This window comes from Procambarus clarkii, chromosome 69 (genome assembly GCF_040958095.1).
Source record: "Procambarus clarkii isolate CNS0578487 chromosome 69, FALCON_Pclarkii_2.0, whole genome shotgun sequence".
Classification (NCBI taxonomy): Eukaryota; Metazoa; Arthropoda; class Malacostraca; order Decapoda; family Cambaridae; genus Procambarus; species Procambarus clarkii.
Genome location: NC_091218.1, coordinates 21730337 through 21757883, shown reverse-complemented (window position 1 = coordinate 21757883; position 27547 = coordinate 21730337). Strand labels below are relative to the sequence as shown.

Here is a 27547-nt window from a genome sequence, read left to right as displayed (position 1 = left end):
CACTCCATACCATCTGTGGGCGGAGCTTGGAACCTCCTACCCGAGCACAACAACCCGCCTTATGGGTTGCTGTTTGGCTATTTATAGTGCGTTGGAAAAAAACTAGATGGCGTTAGTTGTATTTTGTAGGGTAATTTGTTATAGGTGTAATTTGATGTCAACAGATGGCGTAAGCTGTATCTTATGGCCACTGTTGACCAGCCAGTTGATAGTGTTCTCGTCTGCCGACAGATGGCATTAACTGTATTATTATTACTTCCGAAATCCCTTTAAACACTGATCTACAAATCCCGTAGCTTATGATAAGGTTTTATTTAGTATTAAGTATATACTTAGTATATACTAAGTGACTCATCGCCTGTATATACTTAGTATATACTTAGTATATAATATACTATATATATTAAGTATATACTTAGTATATACTTAAGTATATACTTAGTATTAAGTATATATACTTAATTAGTATTAAGCTTTAGTCATTTAAGTTTTTCATGCCCGAAACGCTCTGCGTAATAGTGGCTTTAGGCATTGTATGTACTAGCTCTATTTATAAATCCATCATTCTTTGTAAAATCTCTTGTATGTATGTACCTTACCTAAATAAACATTTATTTATTTATTTATTTATTTATGATAAGTATTAGATAACTGGAGTTCCGCAATTACTTTTATTTATCAACTGTTCAAGATATCATCATATAACGTCTGGTTAGGACGTACTGCTCTCGATTGATGAAGATTAAGCCACCCAAGATGTTGTTGTTGTTGTTTAAGATTCGCTACTTGGAACAAAACGTTCCGAGTAGCACGGACTATGGTGAGCCCGTAGTACCACCCAAGAGGTGGCACGGGCATGAATAGCCAGTAAATACTGCTCTCGTAATATTAATCAGGAGGGGGGTTATCTTGAGATGTCTTGTTATCTTGAGATGATTTTGGGGCTTTTAGTGTCCCCGCGGCCCGGTCCTCGACCAGGCCTCTACCCCCAGGAAGCAGCCTGTGACAGCTGACTAACACCCAGGTACCTATTTTATTGCTAGGTAACAGGGGCATAGGGTGAAAGAAACTCTGCCCATTGTTTCTCGCCGGCGCCCGGGATTGAACCCGGGACCACAGGATCACAAGTCCAGTGTGCTGTTCGCTCGGCCGACCGGCGACCGGGGGGGGGGGGTGAGGGAACTATCAAGTGAAAGCGCCAAGCCATAACGACTATATAGCACTCGGAAGGGATCAGGATACGGCACCATTTGGTCACCATTTGGTCCGGGAGACATCTCCCGTCACGCAGGGTGCAGTCGCACCTCCATAGATCTCCAGTATCATCTATTGATACTGGTGATGGCTCAAAAGGGCCACCACTTACGGGCTATTCATGCCCGTGCCACCTTTTGGGTGGCTTCATCTTCATATTCTTCATTGAATAATAACTCACGGAGGAGACATCGCCCGTCACGCAGGGGTGCAGTTGCACCTCCACAGATCTCCAGTATCAGCTCTTGATACTGGTAATGGCTCAAAAGGGCCACCACTTACGGGCTATTCATGCCCGTGCCCTCTCTTGGGTGGCTTAATCTTTATCAATCAATCAATCAATCAGGATACGGATCGTGACTGGACCGCGGTTGTGTGTGGTCGCGGTGTTGGCGCTCTTGGCGTCCGCTGCTTGGTGGGAGGTGGAGTATTGCCCCACAATCTTCGTTTTGCACGTGGCTGCTACAGCTGGATATTGTGAATTTGTTCTCGATTGTTGACAGTGCCTTTTAGTGTCGAGGAAATGGCTGAGTCAGTATCCTTAAGTGATAGTGAGGAGGGCAGACAAGATAATAACAGGCCGTTTGAAGTAGTAATGAGCAGAAATAAACGGCGAAATATTCACAGACAGCGAGGCAGTGATCGAGGGTGAGGATGAAATAACAAAGAGACCAAAAAATGAGACCCTACTCAGCAGGACTCAAGAGAAGCAATTTAACAGAAGGAAGAGGCTGTTGTTCCCTACAACATGCCAACTGAACTTCCACCAAAAGCTGGAGTGGACGGTTCGTCTGGCTAAGGAGTATATGGAATATGAACCACTCTTCAAGGAGGGTCTTCACCGGCCCTACATAACAGTTGGGACAGAAAAAGCCGTGGAACGCCTAACGACGGTTGGCTTTGAGAACATTGTGATGGTTACTCCGGAAGAAGGTATGGTGCACACAAAGATCATAGTTTTTAAGTATCCAACTTATTTGGATCCTGATTGTCTTCTTCTCAACAATGATAGAGTTGTCTGGGCGAAGAGGAACAGTGTTCGTGGTGACAAACAAAGCCAGGTTGTTGCCTTGGTAAAGGGTGAGGCGCCGGAAAGAATTTTTGTGCAAGGACTAGGCTATAGGAAAGTTGCAAAATACACTGAGGAGCCCATATTATGCATGAAGTGTTCACGTTGGGGACATATGGCATGGAAATGCCTGTTTGACCCCAGGTGTCGGTATTGTGGTAAAAAACACGACTCGCGAGAGTGTACAGTCAAGATTGAAAGAAGTGAAAAAATCGTCCCATTTTGTTGCAACTGTCGAGGCAGCCACAATGCCGGTTCCTATCTATGCCCCATGAAGCCTCATAAGAGAGAGACTAGGACGGGTCCTACAAGAAGGATAGATGTATCCTCGAAGAAAGGAAAGATTGTGCAGCAGGGGCATGGAGGAAACAGCTGGAAGTCAACGACAGCCCCTATGAACAATGTGTGTGAGAAAGGAACGGAGATAATTAAGGCGAGCCTAGGGAAAGTAAGTAATGCAGTGGAAAAACTGAAACCTTGTGAGGACAAGGTTCAGGACAATATGGTCAACTCTGAGGTTGGTAATCAAATTTTGGAGTATCTAAAAAAACTAGATAAGAGGATTGAGGCATTGGAAAAATTGGCTATGGAAGGTAGACGGGGTGAAGATGGTGGTGAAACAGGACGTGTAATTGAAAGTAAAACAGGACGTGAAATGGAAAGAAACGTGCGTAGAAGAAAGTAATGATGCGCATGACGTAACGATGATAGAGGATAGTCAGGAGAATACACTTTCTAGTAGTGTTAGCGGTGTTCAACCTCCTGTTGTGACAAATGTTGAAAGAAAGTTTAAAGTAAAACGGTATACAGAAATAACAAAGAAAATATATATGAATAATATTACCTTCGATGTTAGTAGTAGTTGTGCAAGTGAGGAGAAAGAAAAAATGTTACGGTGTTGGAAGGAAGTTTCTTAGGTACTCTCGTATCTCATGGAATGTGACGGACAGGGCAAAGGTAGTTTTATTATTAATCATGGGTGAAAGTAGATTGAGAATATTATCTTGGAACGTTAATGGATTAAAAACTAGAGCGGTGGATGTACACTATTATACTCTTAGAGAGAATATTGACTCCGCTGATGACATCTCGCCACTCTGATGTCCCCCCCCCCCCTCACAGTTACTCGCTGTTATTGTTGTTGTTTTAGATTTAGCTACTCAGAACGAAATGTCCATGTAGCACGGGCTATGGTGTAAGCCTGAATCTATACCCTCTTGTTCTTGAAGTTGCAGTTTTCAGGAATTGCTCTTTGTCAATTTATTACTATTTTGTATGTAATGATCATATTTCCTTTTTTTCTCGTTTTCCAACTTTGGCAAATTTGGTGCCTCAGGCCTCTCCTAGTAGCTATTTAGTATCATGACTGTACCTTTTGCAGTTTGTGCTTTTTGAGATATGGGTACCATATAATCGCCGCAGATACCAAATTTTGTGTTACTAGAGTCGCGAAGAAGTATTTCACTGACCATGTATATTTAAGTGATTCTGACGTTTGAGAATAGCATAAGCACCTCGCAAAATGTGCTATCTTGAGATGATTTCGGGGCTTAGCGTCCCCGTCCTCGACCAGGCTTCCTTTTTGTTACACATCCCCGGGAAGCAGCCCGTAACAGCTGTCCAACTCCCAGGTACCTATTTACCGTTAGGTAACAGGGGAATCAGGGTGAAAAACATTTTACCCATTTGTCTCCACCACCAAGGATCGAACCCGGACCCGCAGGACTACGAATCCAAAGCGCTGTCCACCCAGCTGTCATTCGCCCTTGAATGCTAGGCGGAATTTATTAATTGATTTCCATCTGGCAAGTGTTGTGCCATATATTTATTTTTGTCCAGATCATCTTTACCTGAGGGCTACTAAAACTCGACGAGGGCAGGAAGCCGGTGGCTTGTTAAAGGTATCCCAGTTGTCCTGATCATCTTTTCCCAATGGATTTCAAAGTGCAACAATTTCAGCATTTACGGCTTCGGCGGGTAAGAGGTTCCATGGGTGAACATTCATGGATTCGTGAAATCGTTGAATTTCATGCAAGTGGTTCACCCTATGGGTGAAAAGGCATCTCCAGTTTTCAGTCCTACAATAATTGTGGCTTGTTGAGCTTGAAATTCTTGTTCGTGTTACATCTGACCTTTCAAAGTTGTCTGGATCAACATCCAAACTGTTCAGTATCAGTTTCGATGAGATCAGCACTGTCATGTCTTGGTTTGCAGTGCTGTTAGCCCTGACAATCGTCTAAGTTTTTTATTTTCCTTAGTAGCTTACCATCATTGGCAAACATTCATATAATTCTCTATTCCTTCTGGAATTTCGTCCATATAGATGATGAACATTACTGATGCTAGAACTGAACCCTGTGGTACTCTAGTAACATTTCTCCAGTCTGATACATTACATGTGTATTAAAGAAACGTGTAGTAGACATGATAGGTAATGTCTATGAGCTACCAGCTTTAACTAACAGGCAGAAATAGTAAACATGCACACTTGAGGCTTGCAGCGATGTCACCCAGCCAATGGCCGAAGGACTCGCCCGTCCCAAAGGAAGGAAATTGTACTAATCTTGTCTCCTCTCCGGAATACACCATATTGAAGTTATTCTTCCAGAGCGATATCTATGATCTTCAGCTGTATTATATTCTGTTTCAATATTTTTTAATTTACTCCATTTGTGAAAAAAAAATTATATATAATATATATATATATATATATATCCATTTCTTCCCCGTTTCTTGTCAACTTTACCGGTAGCCGTTCAATGGTCAACTAGTCATTGCTTTCAATTAGTATTGATTAAATTAGCGACAATTTCTGCAAATGATGTTTTGATCATCGGGTAGTCTATGGTTAAAACAATGAGCTTAGTAAAGGCGGTCTGCTGCGCTAATCCTCTACAGTAACATTAGTCATTGTACAAGCTCAAGATCAAGTCTTGTTGCAATGGACATGGCAGGTACCTCTGACCAAGTATGGCAATCTGGATTACTAGAAAGCTTCAAGCTCTAGGTGTATCTACCTTCACTTTACAGCTAATATAGGACTACATTCAAGGCAGACATTAGGAAGCAAAGTTTGACTTTGTGACTGAAAAGCCACTTGCTCACCCTAATAAGGCAACCAGGAAACTTAACAGCCCTACAGTGCATCGTATACCGTCTTGAAAGCAGAAAACCTTATTTGAAGCACCGTTTCCTGGACTGCTTATCTCCCATCATTTATAAGAATTCTGGACAAGTTTGGTGGATCATCATGCGACATGGCATTGCCTTTAGTGGGATATTGGTAGTTACTGCTATGTACAAGACCAATATCTCAGTTCCTCACCTTGCGGGGAGAAGTTTGCACCTGTAAAAAAGGGGCTCCCCCATCAACAGCTGCATGCTGATAATGCCTCTCAAGCACACTCCATCAGTGATTATTCACTTTGGCACCTGCTCGCATATGTTGGTACTGGTAAAATCATATCAACCAACCATATGGAGGCTTTGACAGTTGGCTCATTGTCACTTAGCATTAGTACATTCATAACGGATTTAAACAAGTCAAGCTAGTCTAGGCTTATGACGAGCCAATTAAGTATAACCACTTGCAAGCAATTTCACTAAGAGTATCATTGACATTCCAAATAAGCCAAGCCTAGGTATAACCAAGGTCTAAATATATAGATACTTGAAGATACTAATTCATAGTAGTTACCGCCCAAGTAATATAAGCAAGAATGATGGGGAAATAAAAACAAGAGACTAGGAACATAGGTCCCCATTGCAGTGAACTGTAGTTGCTAATAGTAAATTGGGTAGTGCTTATATCTGCAACAGTCTTGGGAATTTGTTATAATTAGCATGTATCTGCAATATTTTCATAAACCTCGCATCTATTCTTTCCTGCATGAAGCAAGTTACAATCGGGACAGCCCTCTCATATCTTTCCTGGAAAATTACCAGTTCTTTAGCCACCAACATTTATATATTGTGCTGGCAATTATTAACGTGATTTGAGCTGGCCAATATAATGCAACTATTACACTAAAATAAAGAAATACATTAATACACTTAACTAAGATCAGACTAACAATACATGGTTAGAAAAATTTAACAAATCCATAACGATTTAATTTGGTAAGCTTGGTAAGACAGGCATAGCACCATTACAAAAAATAGCACCTCAAACTAGACCTCCTAAAGATTACACAATATACAAAAGAATTTAAAGCCTGCAAAGTCAGTGTAAACAAGTGTCAGTTGGTTTACTTAGAATAATGTAAATTAGTCTACCCATATAATGTGTGAATGCCCAAAGCTCCATCCATTTGCAACCAAGACCAAGATCTTGATAGGACACTATCGCCCAAGACTAACGGGGTAAATTAATACACCAATATAAGAAGTTTATATATTTAAGACACGATAAGGAGTTTCAGGTAAAAGGGATTATATGTAATTAAAATAGAATGAAAAATATACCACCACTGTCTAATATAATGGAACTTGTGTAAACTATAAAGGAAACATCCTAAATGCTACATGTCAAGTTATTGATTTGAAGAAAGTTCACAAGTTATTCTGGTCTTGAATTAAGAGTCATTGTCGTCAATCTTGGGCGCCAAGAAATACTGTATAAGGCCAATGTCTCCAATGGAATACTCGACAACTAGTGGGACATCTGGAGACATTGACAGTGAAACCTGAGAAATAGAAACAGCATTAAAACAATGAATGCCAATTACAAAATGTGCAATAATCAAGTATACCAACATTGAAAAGTACACACAAAATAACAAATTATACCTGAGGTGAAAGTGGGGTGGCTTTTGTGAACATGTTGAGATACCGACAGGCAAAGGTTAGAGTTACTGGCTCCTGCATTTCAATAATGACGGCATCTTCTTCCTTGTCAACATTTGCAGTTTGAGCAAGCTGAAAAAAAAAGCAAAATGCAAGAAAACGCAAAAGGAAAACCTTTTGAATGTACAAGAGTGTTACCCCAAACCGTAATGTGTAATAAAATTAAAGCAAGGGCATGTGAAAAAGAAGGTGCATGTATAAGCACAGGAAGTAGATAAATTTATGTGGAAAATAACCACACTAAGGAAGAGGCAGAACTAGAAGTGGCACATGTCTAGCCATAACAATGGTTAGTTTGAAAATGTACCGAAGAAGCTGACACAGGCGCTGACAAGGCTCCCAGCATAGCACTATACAACTGTTTTTGGGGAGAGGAAGAGTTGTGATGTTAGAGGCTGCAGACTGGTATTGCTACTGTATTGGGAGACATGCTACCAAGTTGCAGAAGGAGAGTAACAAGAAGTTAGCAGCTTGGTGGATATCAATAAATCACATGGAGTTAGGAAGAGGAAAGAGGCTAGACAGAGTGGGAGATATATTTATATGTTTTAACCAGACAAAAGTTGCTAGTATGGAAGAATGACATACCATAAAACTAGTTTTGTTAGCACTGCTAAACATTCAACAATGTGCAGTAAAACTTCCTCTAATAACACTTTTGAATATAATTTTTTCGATAAAAATAAAATCTTAATGTACAGCATTATCTTCTCACGTCCTGAACAATTTAAGTGAAATATGAAGATTGTCATCTAATGATGTAACAACGTTAAAAAAAATTATTCTAAAGCACCATCCACCTAAAGATGTCTTTTCAGAATAATCAGGACAATACTCAGCCTAAAACGTAGCAACTTGCATCTTAATGTTGATGTTTGAAACAGACATTTAAACTTAAATGTCTGAAACTGAAAAACTCCTGACTAACTAATGTACCGGTTTCAGAATTTTTTAGTAGTCATTGAAACTGACAGTTCAGATATTGATTACATTTTAATTTGTCCTCATTCTTCTGCACATCAATACAACTATTTCCTCCTGGGTTATCTGTCCTGTAACCACACTAAAACATTCTAAATGAAACTCCCTCACTCACCAGCCCCTCTTAGCCTCCAATGAATATGAAAAAAGTCAATCATCACTATTTACATTCCCATGCTTATTAACTTGCTTCAAGATATTGCAATGTGTTTTCTTAATCTTTAAACAATACCTCTTAATGTGCAAATGTTTAGGTTCTCCAGTTATACTTGTCCTTAACAACATGTTCATGAAACCAATTCAGAATATTTTAATGACCAAGTGACTTTTCTTTGTATGCTAAGAGTAGAAGTCGGCATGCCATTTTATCCCTTTCGGTTGTGACATTTTAAGCTGTCCCCACCAAGGGTCAAGATGCAGCCAAAAACTAATATCCCCCCCCCCCACCATCTGCTGTCTTCACCCACCAGCCATAAAAATCCCAGATTTCCCCAGTTTCCTTTAAGCTCTTAGTAAATAGATGAGGATTATTTCTGGCACATCACTATCCAGTGTCAGGATGTGCACAACAGCCATGCTAGGAACCATTGAACTTTTAACAAGGAAATGAGTGATTAACATATATATTTACAGAAAATAAAAAATGAGTGCTATGTGCAATTATAAGCTTTAGGCTTATACATACAAATTAGTAGGAATAAATACATCATGTGCATATATTTATGCACATGTCTATATATAGGCATATTCAGTTATACACAATGAACACCACCACCTGACATCAATACGTGTTAGGATAAAACTAAAATACTGTGGTGAGAAAAATCACAGAAAACCTAAACATAAGTGAAATAAATGCAAATTTATCATCATTTTACTTAGAGTTGATGGTACATGTGGAAGAGATGCTACTGCTCCGCAGTGAAGATTTTGCCTGCACTTTAAAAGTTTATAACAGTTTGCCAGCTAAGGACATCCTCCCTTCTCCCCCTCGAAAGAAAATTACCCAGCTGCTGTGTGTTTTAACATCTGTACAGTCAAGTGCCAAGCAAACGGGCAACTACAAAACTTTTTTCTTCTAGAATAGTGTGTGCCATGATAACACTATTATGTACCAAACTTCAGTTAATAGTTAAGATAGCAAAAGCTTTCCCCAATTATTGAGGTACCATTTTCAATAAACCCAGCATAACTTTAAGAGTACAGAGATTTTGCCCCAAATATAAAAAAATGAAGATATGGCACCCATGACCCAACATCTACCTGCAAGCGCACACTGTACTGTAATTAAGTTTGATCAAACTATAAACCACAAAACCCTACCTTAATATTTCCAGTACCAATGTCACCAGCAGCAGAGAATTTAACACCTTCCTTTGTACAAGCAATTACAATGCTTTCACCAAAGTTACTAAGATCTCTGCAGATACGAGCGAATTCTCCAGAGGGAAGCTTTATTACACAGGCATAATCCGTTTCCTGCAAAGATTACAATATTATTAATTAATAAATGCTGCAACAAAACTGTTTGCAAGTTATTGACAAATCAATAAAGATAAACATAGGCTCAATTTTATCAAATGTCTGGTATATCAGAACTAAGATTTAATAACTATGTGAGACTTTAGTAAATGTATCCTACCAAATGAAAAACTAGGCTGTAAGTCTGTTGCATACTCTTAACATGTGAGATACACACATGCACATCACTATCACTCTTAGTTAATCTTATGTAACTGGTAGTTTACAGTAATCATAATGCCTAATGTGTTTAAATGCATAGTATTGTATCAAATTAATAATGGCTTCTAATACTAACAAACTTTTGTAAGTTATTCCTAAATTTAAGTGTGAAATTAAACAAAATGCCCTTTTCCAAGTCAAAGCCTCAGCTTACACTAGCTAACCTGACAGCAATGCAATGTTTGGCATTCACAACAAACAAGAACCAGAAATCAGCTTAAGAAGAGTAGCATACTTTAGTCAGACAAGGAACGCTTTCTTTGTATAAAGGTACATTCTACTAAAAATATTCAACAAAAAAGGAGACCCCTCAGTAACATGGCAGGCCGAGATTATGTCCTAAATTTCAACCCGCTATAAGAAGGCTCTAGAACATACGAGCCTACAACAGGCCTGCGAGGAAGCAGACGAGTGCTAAGTATCAAAAGGAAAGATACATCATAGGAATAATTTCCTTATCTGAAGACAAAAGCCAATTATCACTGAATATACTCCAGGATGTTAAGCAATTAAAGCAAATGGGCTCAACCAGGTTCTAATTAAAGCCTGCTTGAGTACCACAGTCAAGGAAAGTGAGCCTATTCTGAATATGAAATCAAACTCTGGTCCATGGTCTGGTAGCGAGTGATCCAGATTTGTTCCAGCAAAATCAAAATGGTAAGACTACTTTGCATCAAATTATTCACAACATAGCATATACAGTATCAGCATTAAAAAATGACCAACCCCTGCACTGCACACCTGTTTTTGGCAAAAACTTCATAGTGCAATTATTAAGGACATTTTTGTTTTTATAAATGTTCAGGTAAAGTTAATGTCAAAATGTTTCCAAACAACCATTTTCATTTCAAAACAGTGATGAAAACATTAAAATATAGCCTAATTAAAAAAAAATATTACAACTCTCAGAACGAGGTTTCTCTGTTGGCACAGCACGGTTGTTAATGTAGAATAGCTTTTGTAGACAACTCACCCCACCATGGAGATTCAGTGCTCACACTATTGGCGAGGTTCACGGTCACTATTCCAGATGTAGACAAACTTAGATCGCAACCAACAAAAAATGTAGAGCCCAAGAGGGCAGAGTAGTACTACTAGACCAAGTATTGTATTCACAATGCACACCTTAATTAAACCCTAGTTCCAAAGAGGAAGGATTAAATTCAACAGCAACAAATGCCAAAGCCTTCACCTGTCTATGTACCACCAAAGACAAATGTGTGACAACTTTCACTACTCTGACAAGGAGCACCATCTCTCCTACAGACAGGTCTCCAATGCTAAGTACAGGTATCACCATCTGACCCAAGCTGGCCAGGCAGTTCCTGGTCAACTATGAGGAATAACCCAGCTAATGGCACATACAAACAGGAAGTGCTTGTGTTACACCAAATGCCATGAGTAGATAACCATTATTTTGAAGATGTGGGAACAAGTCAAGAAAGGTAATTCAAATAGAAATCTAAAAAAAATTTGAATAAAATCTCCCCCTCTCAAAACAAGGGAGAATATGTTTTTTTACAAAACTACATTAAAGCAGATTTTGTCAGCTGAGCTATATTATTTACAAATTCCTACCTCTGCAAATAAAATCAGCACAATTGCTTATAAGCATTTCAATTATGTAAATAAAATTCTATAAACAAAAATCACTCACTGGAATGCCCAAGTGGTCTTGGTCTAGATTCATTAGTTTCATTTCATAGTCCGACACCTTTTCCTGGCTGGGAGACTCAAATATGAAGGTAACAGTATCAGCATTATCCTGTGCCTTCATGGTTATGATGTCGTCATTGGCAGCACACTTCAAAATTTTGGACATACTGAAATGTAAATAAAATTAATTTAATAAAACCCACATGAACCCCAAGTAATTAATATTCCTAGTCAATCACATTTACTTTTCAGCCGATATTACAGTACGAGTGCACAATACAGTATTGCCCACTGGGGAACTGCTGTGTGTGCGTATGTAAAATTAATTTGTGCACCTAGCTTCTTAAGTGTTACTTGATTAGATAAACGAACTGTGGGGATCAGTTCCTGTGCCCATTACATGTCCCAGTAACCCTTTTCACCACTACCCATGGGATGGGCATGAGGCACATAAATGAATAAATGCTATTTTAATATATTCAGCCTCCCCCACACAAAGAACGAGTAATAAACATCAGTTTCTAGGTCTCTAAACTACACTTGACAACTGCACTACCGGGTCATCAAAGATCTGTACTATATTTTGGTATTTGTATTTATGCATGCAGATGTCAAATTATAATTACAATGAAAAAATTTGTACTGGACTGCCAGGAGCACTTACCACCTGGGCCAAAATTAGGGTAGATTTATGATATTGGTTATTTTCCAGCCCTATGAATAAAAAAGGGAACTCTCCTTGATGGCATCAGTATAAAGTGCCAAGCCTATATAGCACTTGGAAGGGATAAGGATTTGGGAAGGGACGGGGGATAGGAATGGTGCCCAACTACTTGGACAGTCGGGGATTGAACCCAAACCAGCATGAAGCAAGATCGTCTCTACTGTTTAGCCCAAGTGGTTGGGTGAATAGAGAAGTGAATTTATTACCTAGCAGGGTTGAGATTTGATCTATGCACATCACAGCTCCATTAAACACAAACTTTACAAATACATACTGTAAGCTTCAAAGTAACAAATTCCACAAGGCTCAAAGCAAGACTAAAAGCAAGTAGGCAAACCCCCAATTGCCGTCTGTCCTTTAGCCCTCGTAGATACAGGTCATTTTGCACACAAGACAGTAAACAGTTGGATGTATGTCATATGATATATCCAAGACCGAACCGAACAGTTCGGTTTGGACTGAACTAACATATCCAAGAGTTTAAGGATATTAAATTTACCTTAACCTAACCTAACGATATACATGGTTTTTACACTTAGGATACGAACCTTGTAGAAGTGCGTATACTGGAGTTCTAACAAAGCACATTTTATAATAAAGTATCATTAAGCTGCGTTATGGTTACATCGACTTAAATACAATTTTTTATATGCCCCACAGGGGTAAGGAAAAATAATTCAAGCGTGAATTTTAAACCTGCATATAATAAATTCCTTTAGTTTATCTTGGTTAGAATAGGTAATTATATTGCTTTCAAATGTGTTGATGAACTCTTGTACCAAGTAACCTGTATATCTCCACTTCCCCAAAATTGATAAGTTCTACGTCAATATTCTTTAAATTAGGGTTTAACTATAAAGACCATATTGGTTACTATTGCAAAGTCTTCCAGACAATATTACTCTATGATCCTCATCACTGCCATGCCCAGAGTTTTTATTTGTCAACACAACGTTTGTACACAGTTACCTGGTAAGATCCATGCCCATTATAAGGTTTCTGTCGCATCTGTATTTGTCGAAGCCCTCTGCCCTAAGGTTGACAGACACGAGGGACACGTGAGAGTTGTCCATAGCCTGGAGTTGGATACCAGAGTCGGCACAGTCCCATGACGCCTCATTCAGCAGTTCCTTGATGGCATCCAGCACTTTCTTCAATAGGTTGCCTTGGACGAGACGAGCCTCAAACATCTTGATGTGTCTTCGCTGGTAAACAACAAACAAAGGTAATATTGTCGAATACAAGACCTCTTCAGTCCGCCTCTGACGTCAAGGGTGGCCTATCTGCATGTTTTCGCGCGTTTTCAGATGATTCCACAACAAAATTTGCGGGAAGGCATTTCATTGGTCGAGCTTGGTGCCTCGAAAGCTGATTGGCTTAGCTAGACTAAAGTATGACATTCCGTGAGATAAAATGCTCAGCACACAAAGGGAATTTTAAAGAAAATGTACTATAATTTTGTCATTTTAATCAATGTTAAATTATAATAACATTATATAATATTTTTATGTACGTAAGAAATATTAATTTACTTTTTTGTTTCTAGTTTTCACAATTGCCAGTGAGTATATTTGTGTTTACTGATTCTCATCTATTTAAGTCATATGAGTATACAATTAATGTTACTTTGTAAAGGTTTCGTATAGAAAATGACATGTGGCAACAAGATTAAACATTCCTCTTAATTAAATAAAAGTAATATATTATCAGGTAATTTAACATAGAGCAATAAGTTCTCATTTGAGTTCACCAATTGGCGGGACTTCAATCCGTGAATGTGTCAGTCGTCTGCTCGCTTCAGATCTAGCGGGTGGGGCAGGCAGGCGGGGCTTAGTAGTGTCGTGTTGTCTTGTGAGAGGCCCTGTGTAGAAGGCGCTAGTTAATTCGCCTTTTCTTCTTGTTCGACCGTGCAACCTTTATACAGTAGCCATGTCGGTTATGACAATTAAGCTATCCAAAGCCGAGGGTACTCCCTGGGGCTTCAGGCTGCAGGGTGGCAAAGATTTCGCGACACCTCTCTGTATTCAAAAGGTAAGCCTATCAATAATTGTAAATGTGCAAATACATTTATTAATGTTTTTTTTATTAAATAAATGTTGATCAATGTGGGAGTATTGTGTATAGGTGGCCGCGTTTAGGTCTCTGGCGCTACAATGCGACTTGCCCAATTCTACCAGAACGAACATTTAAGTGATTTAGATACGTGGCTTGTCAACATTAAGAATGATGTTTTAAGGTAGAGTGAAAGTGTGTAGGGGGAGTGTATAGGGAAGTATGATGAAATAAGGAAGTGACTTGGAGGAGAGCCATTTATGGAAGTGGCGGGCGGCGGTGGTGTCGTCTTCTCCAGCACCCGGCCGCTCCTGGCCCGCCCTCCCTCCCTCCCTCCCTCCCTCCCGCAGCGCTCACGCACGCACGCACGAGCTCATTCCCGTACTCACAGGCACTCGGCCTCCCCCCTGGCACTCTTAGCCCCCTCCGTCTGGCACTTGGCCCCCCTTTGTGGCACTCTCGGCCCCCACCCCCTTTGTGGCACTCTCGGCCCCCACCCCCTTTGTGGCACTCTCGGCCCCCACCCCCTTTGTGGCACTCTCGGCCCCCACCCCCTTTGTGGCACTCTCGGCCCCCACCCCCTTTGTGGCACTCTCGGCCCCCACCCCCTTTGTGGCACTCTCGGCCCCCACCCCCTTTGTGGCACTCTCGGCCCCCACCCCCTTTGTGGCACTCTCGGCCCCCACCCCCTTTGTGGCACTCTCGGCCCCCACCCCCTTTGTGGCACTCTCGGCCCCCACCCCCTTTGTGGCACTCTCGGCCCCCACCCCCTTTGTGGCACTCTCGGCCCCCACCCCCTTTGTGGCACTCTCGGCCCCCACCCCCTTTGTGGCACTCTCGGCCCCCACCCCCTTTGTGGCACTCTCGGCCCCCACCCCCTTTGTGGCACTCTCGGCCCCCACCCCCTTTGTGGCACTCTCGGCCCCCACCCCTTTGTGGCACTCTCGGCCCCCACCCCCTTTGTGGCACTCTCGGCCCCCACCCCCTTTGTGGCACTCTCGGCCCCCACCCCCTTTGTGGCACTCTCGGCCCCCACCCCCTTTGTGGCACTCTCGGCCCCCACCCCCTTTGTGGCACTCTCGGCCCCCACCCCCTTTGTGGCACTCTCGGCCCCCACCCCCTTTGTGGCACTCTCGGCCCCCACCCCCTTTGTGGCACTCTCGGCCCCCACCCCCTTTGTGGCACTCTCGGCCCCCACCCCCTTTGTGGCACTCTCGGCCCCCACCCCCTTTGTGGCACTCTCGGCCCCCACCCCCTTCGTGGCACTCTCGGCCCCCACCCCCTTCGTGGCACTCTCGGCCCCCACCCCCTTCGTGGCACTCTCGGCCCCCACCCCCTTCGTGGCACTCTCAGCCCCCACCCCCTTCGTGGCACTCTCGGCTCCCACCCCCTTCGTGGCACTCTCGGCTCCCACCCCCTTCGTGGCACTCTCGGCTCCCACCCCCTTCGTGGCACTCTCGGCTCCCACCCCCTTCGTGGCACTCTCGGCTCCCACCCCCTTCGTGGCACTCTCGGCTCCCACCCCCTTCGTGGCACTCTCGGCTCCCACCCCCTTCGTGGCACTCTCGGCTCCCACCCCCTTCGTGGCACTCTCGGCTCCCACCCCCTTCGTGGCACTCTCGGCTCCCACCCCCTTCGTGGCACTCTCGGCTCCCACCCCCTTCGTGGCACTCTCGGCTCCCACCCCCTTCGTGGCACTCTCGGCTCTCCCCTTCGTGGCACTCTCGGCTCTCCCCTTCGTGGCACTCTTGGCTCTCCCCTTCGTGGCACTCTTGGCTCTCCCCTTCGTGGCACTCTTGGCTCTCCCCTTCGTGGCACTCTTGGCTCTCCCCTTCGTGGCACTCTCGGCTCTCCCCTTCGTGGCACTCTCGGCTCTCCCCTTCGTGGCACTCTCGGCTCTCCCCTTCGTGGCACTCTCGGCTCTCCCCTTCGTGGCACTCTCGGCTCTCCCCTTCGTGGCACTCTCGGCTCTCCCCTTCGTGGCACTCTTGGCTCTCCCCTTCGTGGCACTCTTGGCCCCCCACCCTCTTCCTGGCGTTCTGAACACAACTGCTGAATGCTAGATAAATGTAGAAACCCGGGAACTATTAGCGGAATATCGGATGAAAGGCTTCTGAGTATTTCGGATACAAAATTAGGCAGGTCAGGGGAGGGGAAGTAGCAGTGTATGCGGGGGAACACTTCAAAGGTTGTAGGGGTTTCGGTAGTTCATTTGGGTTCGCTCGACCCGGTTTGCAATTCCGGGTTCGAATCCCAGGTGGGATATAAATAGCTGGGTACATTTCCTACAACCTGACGGGAGACATGTCCCGTCACGCAGGGTGCAGTCACACCTCCACAGATCTCCAGTATCAGCTCTTGATACTGGTAATGGCTCAAAAGGGCCACCACTTACGGGCTATTCATGCCCGTGCCACCTCTTGGGTGGCTTAATCTTTATCAATCAATCTATCCTACAATCTAATGCCTCGACACCTAGTAGTAAATAGGTACCCGAGAGTTATAACTGTTGTGAGGTTGCATTCTGGAGCGGGTCAGTAGTTCGACCTTGAGGGAGGGGGGGGTGCCTAGGAGGAAGCACAGGTTGCCAGTCCCCGACAATGGATTATACTACCAAATTATATGAATTGAATAAATTATACTACCAAACTTCTACATGGAAACAAAGCATATATGGGATGAACTAGCTATAGTTTATAACCAATGTTATTGGAGGCTTTAATTTCAGTAAAATAAGTTGAACTAATGAAACGCCGAAGCCAATTTTCTTTTAACTAGTAGATTGCCAACAAAGGAAGATATTTTAGACTGGTATCTAACAGAAAGATACGATTGAATAGCATCGAAATAGGGAGCGAGCTAGGGAACAGTGATCACAAGGAAATTAAAATTTAACGTAGCATGTAATAGACGGGTAATAGATAGATGCTAGAGCATGGAAATGCCATATTTCGGAAAATCAGATTTTGAGGGATTAAGACCTAAACATGGGAGGTAGCTTGTCTTGGGTCATTAGCTTTTATCACACCCAGATCTCTTAATTTACTTTAACAGACTGCTCATCCAGTAGCATTCCTTTTAAATTTGTTTCTAAGGTACTACTTTACATTTATCAGCTTGAAATCGGTCGCTGTATTGGTGTTGTAACTTTGATTTCTAGTTTAGTGTCGTCGAGAAAGTATATATTGTACATATCTTGGTTAAAGGAAGGCACAGAGCCCAATTATCTGGATCATCGGTGATCGAACGTAGACCCTGAAAGGAGGGAGGCCGTCCCTGTATTTGTCAATCAGTGTCTACGGGGAAGTGAGATATAGCTTTTTAATGCCTCGTCTACTAGCCTTGCACGTGTTGCGTGCAAGGCTAGTAGACGAGGGCAATAATTGAATAGTTTCAATTTAACTATTCTGACGTTCAAATTCTTTTCTAATCTTGCCTTAAAGTTGTGGATAGTTTGGTTTTCACAGCTTTGAAGAAAAGGTTACCGTCGCTTTCCCGACCAATCCAGGTGGATAGGCCTTACAAATAGCTTGAATTACTGCTAAAAAACCTAAGAGTAAAGGACATGACTAAAGTATGTAAATTTGTAAAAGCATGGCACAAGATATGCTATGAATTTAGTATGCCTATGGTTCAGATCATACCAAGGTATTTTCTGAACCTAATTCCTGGTTTGGAAATAGATTGGCGTTGAGATATTGCCGGGCAATATGATAAATGTTGGATCGCCAAATTATTGGTTGGGTGTAAATAGAAGCTACCTCGTATGTGCCAATAGGCGTTGTGGTGGTGTGGAGTCTGCATGGTATGAAAGCTGGTTTCTGATATGAGGTGGTTGGCGTCTTGGTTTTACTCGTCTAGTTGTACTAGATGTTCACCTCATTGTGTCTGCCTCTCGACCTTCATAGTGGTGTACAGGTTTTCAAGCTTATTTGTTTTTAATTGACATAAATCCATATAAGAATTTGGCTGCATTTATCACATACAATTTATTCGCTACGTTGACAGAGCCAATTTTAATTTACTTATGATTGTTGTCAAGCTGAAAATGGACTTGTACAAAAAAATTGTACAAAAGTTGCCATGCAAGTATAAATTTCTTAGTGAAGATGATATTGGCAATTGACTTTAATAGCCTAGTCTTGGCATAAGGCAAGTACCTGATAAGAAATGTCAGGGTCAGTTATATCATGTGGATTAAATCATTATGAATGTTTTGGCGCAGGGTCCGGGAAGACGGGCAATACCGTACTGTTGGTTGAGGTGGTGTGGGCGGTAGTGCCAACACTGAAGACTTATCTTCATATGGGAACCTGACCACTTGGGCTTCACAATTTGCCGGTTTTGGTCGTTACGTTACCCACAACTCGCCAGATTGAATTACTTGTAAACTGCCATTAACTGGATAATTGTGCTCATATAATGTTTCAGTGTATTAGAGGTTCCCTTGCTGATGCAGGTCACTGTATTGTGTGGACAATATAGTTTATCAACACCTTGCTTAAACGAAGTATTAATAAAATGTTGCATGATCACGGAAAGCTAAACATGGGTAACCTACTCCACTTTAGAGGCTTGGCTAAAATCATCAGTGTCTCCCCTACTACAATAATGGTTGTAGTTTCCTTCTTGTAAGCCAATCGCAGTTCACTGACTGATAGGGTACTTTATAGTCTGATGAATATTCTTAGTAGCAGTAGTACGGATAGCATTAATGATATCAGTTACAGTAATACAAACATGTATCCGTCTGAAGTAATAAATGGCACGTAATTCATGATTGAAAACTGACATTTATATCCTTGTCTCTATCAACCTAGTATCTATTAGGCTCCCTCCTTTCGTTTCACCATCTTAGAAGTTAGTGAAGTTTGCACTACACGGAGGAACGACGAATCTGAGCAGTAATGCTCCTGCAACACATTTAATTTCCATATGATGTAAGCAGCGTTTGCTGTTGCCACTGCTACATTCCCACAGCCCTGTTCACCCACCAGGACTGCAACTACACCCTGACCCGATAGATTGGTGCCAGTGTTTTAAGATGTAAGAATTAAATTACTCTTTCCATCTGTACAATGTGTGAACATTCCTCTTTTTCCTTGCACTTTTGGCGTTTAAAATAATTCACGTGCACATTTAGTGGATACTATTTTCGAATAGTAAGGGAAACAGGGCTAAAGAAAAACGTGAAGGGTGCTTCAAGGAAACGACTGTAGTGTTAGTGGTGGCTGGCTGGCTGGCTGGCCGGCCGGCGAGGTAGTATTTTCTCGGCGTGGGGTAAAATTAGACGTGATATCAGGCAGCCAGGACTTTGTAAACCGTGGTGTTCTCATACTTTCTCTGCGCGTACTCGCACACATCTTTCCCTTTTTATATTTCAGGCAAAGTGACCCCTGGCATGAGGAATGCTGATTTTCATGTTACCTCTGCCAGAGGTAATCTTTCCCTGCCCCAAGCTCTACGGTCAATCTCATAAACTTCCAAATATAGATATTAGTGATACATGGGAAATTTTACACCAAACAAGAAAGAAGCGGCTGTAGATGAAACATAATGCACTTGATGAAAGAAACGCTTGTAAACGTGCCCTTATTGTGATAATCTTCTTAAACCAATAATGTCGGCGATATTATGATGGTTGGGTTAGTAATACACTACTAAGTTGTATAGGTAACATTTACTAGATTGTCTAGTGTAACATTTACTGGCACTATCAGTCACCCAGTATGGCGATGGTTGTAGTGACCCGGTATGGTGACGGTGGATGGATGGATGTGATGGCTAGGTATGGTGGCGATAGATGGATGGTCGGGCCCACCTTCCCCAAGATGTGACCCCCAACAGTTCAACTGAGAGTACCTATTTACTGCTAGGCCACAAGCAGTCGGGTGTAAATTAACCCGCTAAGGCATTGCTTCCCAGCCTTTTTTGGACCCGGCCCTATTTTATAATACCCAAACCAGGATTCTCACCATTTGCCAATTCTCGATGATTGTTATGCTAATACTGTACTCAATTTAGGTTTCGCAACCCACTGCGTTGGGAACCACTGCGCTGAGGAAACATGAAAGAAAGTAAAGTCTGTTGAGGGTGGAGGTTGGTTGTGGGTGTTTGTATACATGTGGGAAGGGGGGAAGGGTTGTTGATACCATAGTTTGTTGGAAGAGGGGGGGGGGGAGTTGATACCATTGTTTGTTGGAAGGGGGGGGGGGAGTTGATACCATTGTTTGGGGGAAGGGGGGGGGGAGTGTGCGCGCTTTTCTCTTCAAATTCATAAAGTTTGCCTTTGGGGATTGGGCTGGTACTCTACCTTTCAACTGTTAAGTCAATTGATGTATTGGTTCCTGAGCCTATTGGGTTCATATCTAATTTTGTTGAAATCGTGTGAGGAATCTGCCTACGCCATCTCGCTGCTTAATATATTAAATTTAACTACTGTGACAATGAAGAGATTTTCTAATGTCTGTGGCTCATTTGGGTACTGCTTCCATCTCTTTACCTCCCCTATTATTTTTGGAGTACCACACTTACCTTATCAATTTATCCTAGGCTTTTGTAGGTGGTAATCATGTTTCCTCAAACTACTGTCTTCTAGTGACGTTTAATTTCCTCGTAATTCATACACCTGTTCTAGGACTAGCCTGGTGGCATATCTCTGAACCTTATCATTTAGTCTTGGGGCCGCTTACTCCAGGATTAGTCTGACATGCGTGATATTAAAGGTGCGTGTTTGGGGGAAGAGGTAGTGATGGGAGGGTAGTTAAGTGTGTAAAGGAAAAGGGTGATTAGCATAAGGGGGAGTGGCCGTGGGTGTTAGTAGCCGTTTCAAAGCGATTATCTGGGCGTTGCCAGGCAACCCATGTTCAATAGCAAAGGGACTAGGCGTCTTGCCTTGTTAATATGTTTACAATATATTAACTAATGATGCAACCGAATTAGGGGAGCTATGTTGATACAATGACTCGTTGGGCGGCTGCTAGGCCTTTCCGCACCTGGCATTATGGGTCATAATTGTATAACATATAGCTATAGGTAACTAGGATTATAGGTAACACAGATTGATCACATAAAATATGTAGTCTGACTTTACGGTTATCAGAATTTTGGGTCAAATGTTTAAAATCTCTAAATGCCCTAGTAACGATTTTTTTTAGCAAATTATCGTAGCACCGGGACGTTTAATTTTAGTCCGGACTGTCACTTGAACCGTCCGTCTGGTCATGGGATCGTAATGTGAAAGGAATCAGTGATCTTGAGGTGGGTGATCTTGAGGTGGGTGATCTTGAGGTGGGTGATCTTGAGGTGTTTCCACAGCTCTTGCACTGTCGGCGTCACTACCAGGAAATTAACGCAGCGTGACTGTCTCCACAAAACTGGTTTTTCTCAAGTTCACGCCTGTATTACTTACTGGTGCTCTCCTTGGTTTGTTGCCCATCTACTTCGGTGCTTTATATCTGATTACCTGGGGTTTACCTGTGATTAAAGACTGGATCCGTAAGGTAAGAAAAGAAATATTGCCGGAACAACCGTGGACATCTTCAAGAGAAAACTGGACAGTTTTCTAAGAGAAGTTCCGGATCAGCCGGGCTGTGGTGGGTATGTGCTCCAAGCAACAGCCTGGTGGACCAAACACAAAAGTCGAGCCTGGCCTCGGGCCGGGCATGGGGAGTAGAACTCCCAGAACCCCATCAAGCAGGCTGTTGCTAGCAGTGGTCCGCACTCAATATTGTTACATGATCTGTTCTAAGCTTCTATTAATGCTTCCGGAATTGTCATAATGGATGTCTATTTGACTCCAGTGTGATGGTTATTGTTTTCAATGTGTGCGTGGTTTTTATAAATATATTACCTGTAGGTCCAGTGCCTGTATTGTTCATAGAAAAACAGGTCTTCACATTGTTGTTATTTAAGGACTTTACGCGTTTGGCATCTTGTGTATGAACCTCTTATTTTAAGTCGAACTACAACATTTAATACAATACCACTACAAAATTGTAATGAAGGATTTTGATTTTTTGTAATTAATATTGCCTTTATTCGGGTAATACAATTAAATTTTGCAGTTTTTGTCATGTCTATATAAAAAATTGGGGGGGGGGGTATTTGCGCTTGCTCTAATTTTAGGAAATCTCTCCTTTTGCAGTCTGCGTTCTTTAACTATATCTAATTTTTCTATTTTCCCACAAGGAGACGTATCTTAGGCAGATTTTGTAGGGTTTTGCATTTTTTGTAGTGCTTCAGTGGTGTTATAGTGTTGCGGCGACCATCATGGAGGGGATGGGTTACTTTGCGTTGATTGCGGGGGTCAAGGTCCCCGCGGCCCGGTCTCTGACCAGGCCTCCTTGGTCAGAGGAGGCCTTGTCTCCTTGGTAGTCCCCACTCCTAAGACCAGGAGGGGTGAGTTGTTGTTTAAGATTCAGCTACTCGGAACAAGTTCAAAGTAGCACGGGCTATGGTGAGACTTACTGGCACAGGAGCGGGGCTGTCGGAGGGGTGGGGCTTCCCTGTTGTAAAAGACAAGAAGGAAGGGAGAGGAGCAAGGTTTGAGAGGATGGGCTGCAACAAGGTGGTGGTGAGTGCAAGATGGCTCGGGTGGTGGTAGCTTAGTTAGCAGAGATAGTCGGGTCATCGCTCCGTCATCCCACGCTCCTCAGCCCATGCGGAATCTCAACATTTGGGGATCCCATTGGCAGTTCACACAAAGGGCTTGAAAACGAATTAGGCTATCAATAATAATTAGTCCCCCTATTTAGAAACGTGCAGCAATGATGTATATTTATTAATCTCAGAAATGCAAGATAAAAACTATAAATGTAATTACCAGCTATAATGAATTATCAGTCTATTTGAAAAAGGCTGTGTACCAGGATAGTCAACAGGACCTAACATTCACCCAGGATGCTAATAAGAGCAGAACGTCGCAAGACGAGCTATGTTAAAAGCATCGGATCCACTGAAGATTTTATCGAGGGACAAGTGGCACACATTCAGGAAAATAAGACTAAAGATACTAATAATGTTATAATGCAAATTGTATATTACAGTGAATACATAGTATGCTTATGCAGGTCATTTCCTCCCGCGCCCAACCATGCCTGCGGTGTGTGAGAAGACAAGAGGAGACACGTTTGTTTAGCGAGTGTGAGGGGCTGGCTGGGAGGGGGTTGGGGGGGTTATGAGAGCAACAGGACCTTCACGACTGTGCCCTACCCGTCTATTGGTAACTATGGGAGGGGAAGCCCTGGCACTGGTCTTTGATCCCTAGTACCGAATGCTAGTAGCTATTAACGCCATGGACCACTTCTAGTCTGCTCACGCTTTGCCCTTAAGCTAATATATTTACCACATTCCAGTTAATATGCTCTGAAACTACAAGTTTTGACATTTCTCCCTCGCAATCCTTTATTTAGCCTTTCTTTCATACACCTCCCACGGCACTCCTCCACACATCAAACAGATAAAGGTAAAGATAAACATAACCCTACGGCATGTCACTAGTGTTTCCAATCTGAGAAGGGACACCTATTAATTTTTTTTTAAATTATATATAACCATGGGAACGAACGCCTGCATTTATGAAACTGTTTAAGCTTGGGCTTAGTATACTCTGCTAATGTTGGAGCTTGTGTAAAGGCTTGTGTAACGTGTAAAAGTTCTAGCTATCTGTTGTTGGCCTCTCTAAATACTTGCACCTGGTGTGGTGCAAGTATTTGAATAACCAATTTCATATTACATTTATCATATTTGCTCTTGTTGGGAAGAGGCTTCCATTTGCCTAGGGCTGCTACTATATCAGTGCATTTCTTATTAACAATTCATTTTAAAATGCGTTTCCACTCATGTCCTCCCTATTTTCCCCGAATTTGAAAAGGCTATACTTGTCTACGTTGTCTATTCCCCCTTCCCTCAACATATTTCCTCAGTTAACCCGTCTTCGTAGCTTAGTTCTGACACAAGCCTTGTTACACATACTTACGCATTTTTAATTTTGTTGGTTTCCTTTCACACCCTTAGTGCTCTTATATTTTACTATCAAATTTATTCGCTTATATGACATGGGGACAAGTGAAGACTTAAGTGTGAGGACGTGTTCCTCGAGAGATCTTAAATTGTATACGGCGCCAATGACTTAGTTGGCACTATAATTACGGTCTCGTTAGTCCACGATATATTTGATAATTATAGCGTTAGTGTCATTGTGTCATCTTTCCAGATCAACTAGGTTTGGTTGATTACACAAGTTTATTAGCTTCTCGCCGGACAGAATTAAATCAACAAACCAGCTATGCCCTACTAACCAACAGGGCAGTCATATATAGCCGGCTGTCACACACTCCACCTCCCCATCTCGTGCAAGGAGACCCATTTCTTCACCGCCCCCTGATAGTGGTGGTAGCTGCCATAATCGTGGGGGCGAGAGTGAAAATGGTAGCCTCGGATATTTCTGTTAGTGACAGGTGGAGGACGCCGGCTTGTAAGGGTTAGGTTTCAGAGAGCCTACGCTCGTATCTATCTCCTCCTCCTCCTCCTCCTCCTCCTCCTCAAGCTAACCTGTTAACTTGACCTGTCCCTTCCATAGACATTCGATTTAAGGTGCTACAGATAAGCCAGCTAACGTAGGATTTAGATCATGTCTTATGTACTCGCCTAATTGTGCTTGTGGGGATTGAGCCTCGGCTCTTTGGTCCCACCTCTTCAACGGGTCAATCCGTCAATCAACTGGTGTACAGATTTCTGAGCCTACTGGGCTCTATCATATCTATATTTGAAACTATGGATGGAGTGTTGGCGACGGCTAGTTCATTGTGCACCCTGTATACAGCCTGTGAACGGTAGCCCTAAAAGGGATTAGAGGGCGTAAAGGTCTTCATCAGACCTCAACGGAGGTTATTACATTATTCTAGAGTTTTTAGTGAATCCTGGTTGGTCTGTCGGTCTGTCCGGTCAGTCATTTGCATTAGGATCACTTTGGGGGGCCGTTGTGCCAGCATCTGAATGCAAGCAAAACTTGTAATGTTAGTCCTTGGTTGTAATTCTGAATGGGGGGTAGGGGTGTGTTTTGGAATGGTGTGTGTGTAGATTTTCTAACAATGGTAAAATTTCTGTGGTGTGGGTGATGTGTTAACGTTTTTACGGTCGTGATGGAGTCAGTTTTGAGGGCGACGTGGTAGCAGTTGTAATATTAAAAAAAAGATTGGTGTGGTCGCCGTATTTGCATTACTATGACTGTTGGATGTGGTGGTTATGAGAATAGTGACGTTGCTGTAAACTGGGAGGGGCAGCATCAACAGTGTACAGTAGTTGGACCGTCAGGCGTGATTGGAGTGTGTGTGGTGGCAGATGTGGGCGCACACCTGACATTGAGCAAGGGCTAGCATTTTCACAAACACTTTGCTTGGTTAATAATTGCATAATATTAAAGTTGTTCCGGGTGTTGCTCATCGTTCTTGTGGGATTCTTGCGCATGAGCAGGAGGCACTGGCGCTCTCCTGGGTCAATTTTAGCCCGGCGTCATCCACAGTTGGCACGTCAGGTTCCCCCCTTCCCCCCGTCATAGTCCCCCCCTCCCCTGGTCATAACCCCCCTCCCCTGGTCATAACCCCCCCTCCCCCCATTCATAGTCCCCCTCCCCCTGGTCGTAACCCCCCTCCCCTCCTCCTCCGTCTCCAACGCCTCCCCCTCCTTTTGTCTTCCCATTTTATGCCTCATCCTCTTTTATTTATATTAGTATTCTTGGTAAATTTCTTCCCGTCGTTTTCCGAAGCTGTTGCATGGTACACTATTGTTTTGTTTGCGACTTATCAATATTATTTTGTTTTTGCCAATAATTGGTGAACATTGTATTGTTGTTTTTGATTTATGCAGGTTTACATAGCCCAACTTGCCAGACACCCCAACCTGCGAGATGAAGATTAAAGTATCAAATAGCTGGCGCTTAACACAAACCATATAACTCCCTATGGTAGCTATCGAAATGTACATTTACTTATGTTACTAAAAATAAGACGCATCTAGAAGAAACGTCTTTCGTCCTTATCAGATTGTTATTGCAAGCTGCAAAACCTCTTAAGTTGTACTATTAATTCATGTGTGTGCAGCCTCGCTGTGGCAGTCTCGCCTCGTGTCTCGTAACCTAGTCATAAATTATATACAATTTCTTTAATTTGCAGATAAATCATCTACCAAGACTATATAAAGATTTTCTAGTGACAATGTAGTGAAAATCGGTAATAAAATGGTATATATAAGAAGTGTGTAAAACTGCAACATGCTCGTTATCTTTCAATTTTATCGTGCGCTAGTGAGACAAAGTGGATTAAGCTATCGTGTGTACCCTAATGCCCCCCCCCCCCCCGGGACTAGTGCCCGAACGGAGGGGTAGGGTATGAGCTATGGGGAAAGACTACGGGAATTAAACCTCACGTCGCTGGAAGACAGAGGAGTTAGGGTGGGGGGGGGGGGACATGATCACCGCGTAAGATTCTCAAAGGAATTGATAGGGTGGACACAAAAAATATTTAACGCAAGGGGCACACACACACTAGTGGACACGGGTGGAAATTGAATGTCCACATGATCCATAGACATTAGATTTTTTCAGTATTTTTTTTTCATTTGTTAACTAGAATGCACTAGGAAGTGATGTAGTGGAGGCCAGACTCCATACACAGTTTTAAGTGTAGATATGATATAGCCCAATAGGGTCAGGAATCTGTACACCAGTTGATTGACAGTTAAGAGGCGGGACCAAAGAGCCGAAACTCAACTCCCCCCCCTGCAAGCACAACTAGGCGAGTACATATATATATCCAAGGTGGTCATGATTCTGAATGAACATACTGTATATCCTCGAGAAAGTTAGTTTAGTTTAGTTCATTTATTATGCACCCCATACCCATCTTGTGGGCGGTAGTGGAAAGGGTTACAGAGGCACATAATGGGCTCAGGGACTGAACCCCACAATTCATTTAGCTAAGCAAGTTACAATCTTGATCTTTAGAAAGCCTAGAAAAAGTCATTTAGCCGTCACCATAACTAACATTTCTTGAGCCGTAGATTGGAAAATGTACAAAATTAATCTCAAGATAGAATGGGCACCCAGCCTCTTCGTATGATAGTACTTACAGCGACTATTTGGTCCAGGGGGGGGGTAGGGACGACCGTTCCTTAGGCCTAGTATAATGCGCATGGACTAGAATAGTATGTATTAGGCCTTGGAA

The 27547-nt window shown here is 42.6% G+C and overlaps 2 protein-coding genes across 42 annotated transcripts in view; one reads left to right on the top strand and one right to left on the bottom strand.

Moving 5' to 3' along the window:
* Positions 1 to 6702: 6702 nt before the first annotated feature.
* On the bottom strand, positions 6703 to 13647 carry PCNA (Proliferating cell nuclear antigen). The gene is made up of 5 exons (XM_045764958.2): positions 13242 to 13647; positions 11550 to 11715; positions 9473 to 9628; positions 7112 to 7240; positions 6703 to 7008 (listed from the first exon to the last, which is right to left on the bottom strand). The coding sequence occupies exons 1-5, from the start codon at positions 13460 to 13462 to the stop codon at positions 6898 to 6900; spliced, it is 783 nt and encodes a 260-aa protein (XP_045620914.1). The 5' UTR covers positions 13463 to 13647; the 3' UTR covers positions 6703 to 6897.
* A 404-nt stretch (positions 13648 to 14051) lies between these two features.
* Zasp52 (Z band alternatively spliced PDZ-motif protein 52) overlaps positions 14052 to 27547 on the top strand; it is a 123981-nt gene continuing 110485 nt past the window's right edge. For all 41 annotated transcript variants that reach the window (XM_045764949.2, XM_045764948.2, XM_045764945.2 and 38 more), the window contains exon 1: positions 14052 to 14303. In XM_045764949.2, coding sequence (XP_045620905.2) covers positions 14202 to 14303 — 102 coding nt within the window. In that variant the 5' untranslated portion in view covers positions 14052 to 14201. The remainder of the gene's footprint in view (positions 14304 to 27547) is intronic.

What these genes read in the sequence shown, in the direction of transcription:
- PCNA (XM_045764958.2), bottom strand. Translation starts at nt 13,462, where the DNA reads ATGTTTGAGGCTCGTCTCGTCCAAGGCAACCTATTGAAGAAAGTGCTG. An exon ending in AAGACCACTTGGGCATTCCA is followed by an intron (nt 9,629 to 11,549) that starts GTGAGTGATTTT and finishes TAATCTTTGCAG; the next exon opens with GAAACGGATTATGCCTGTGT. An exon ending in TTGGTACTGGAAATATTAAG is followed by an intron (nt 7,241 to 9,472) that starts GTAGGGTTTTGT and finishes TTTTTTTTTCAG; the next exon opens with CTTGCTCAAACTGCAAATGT.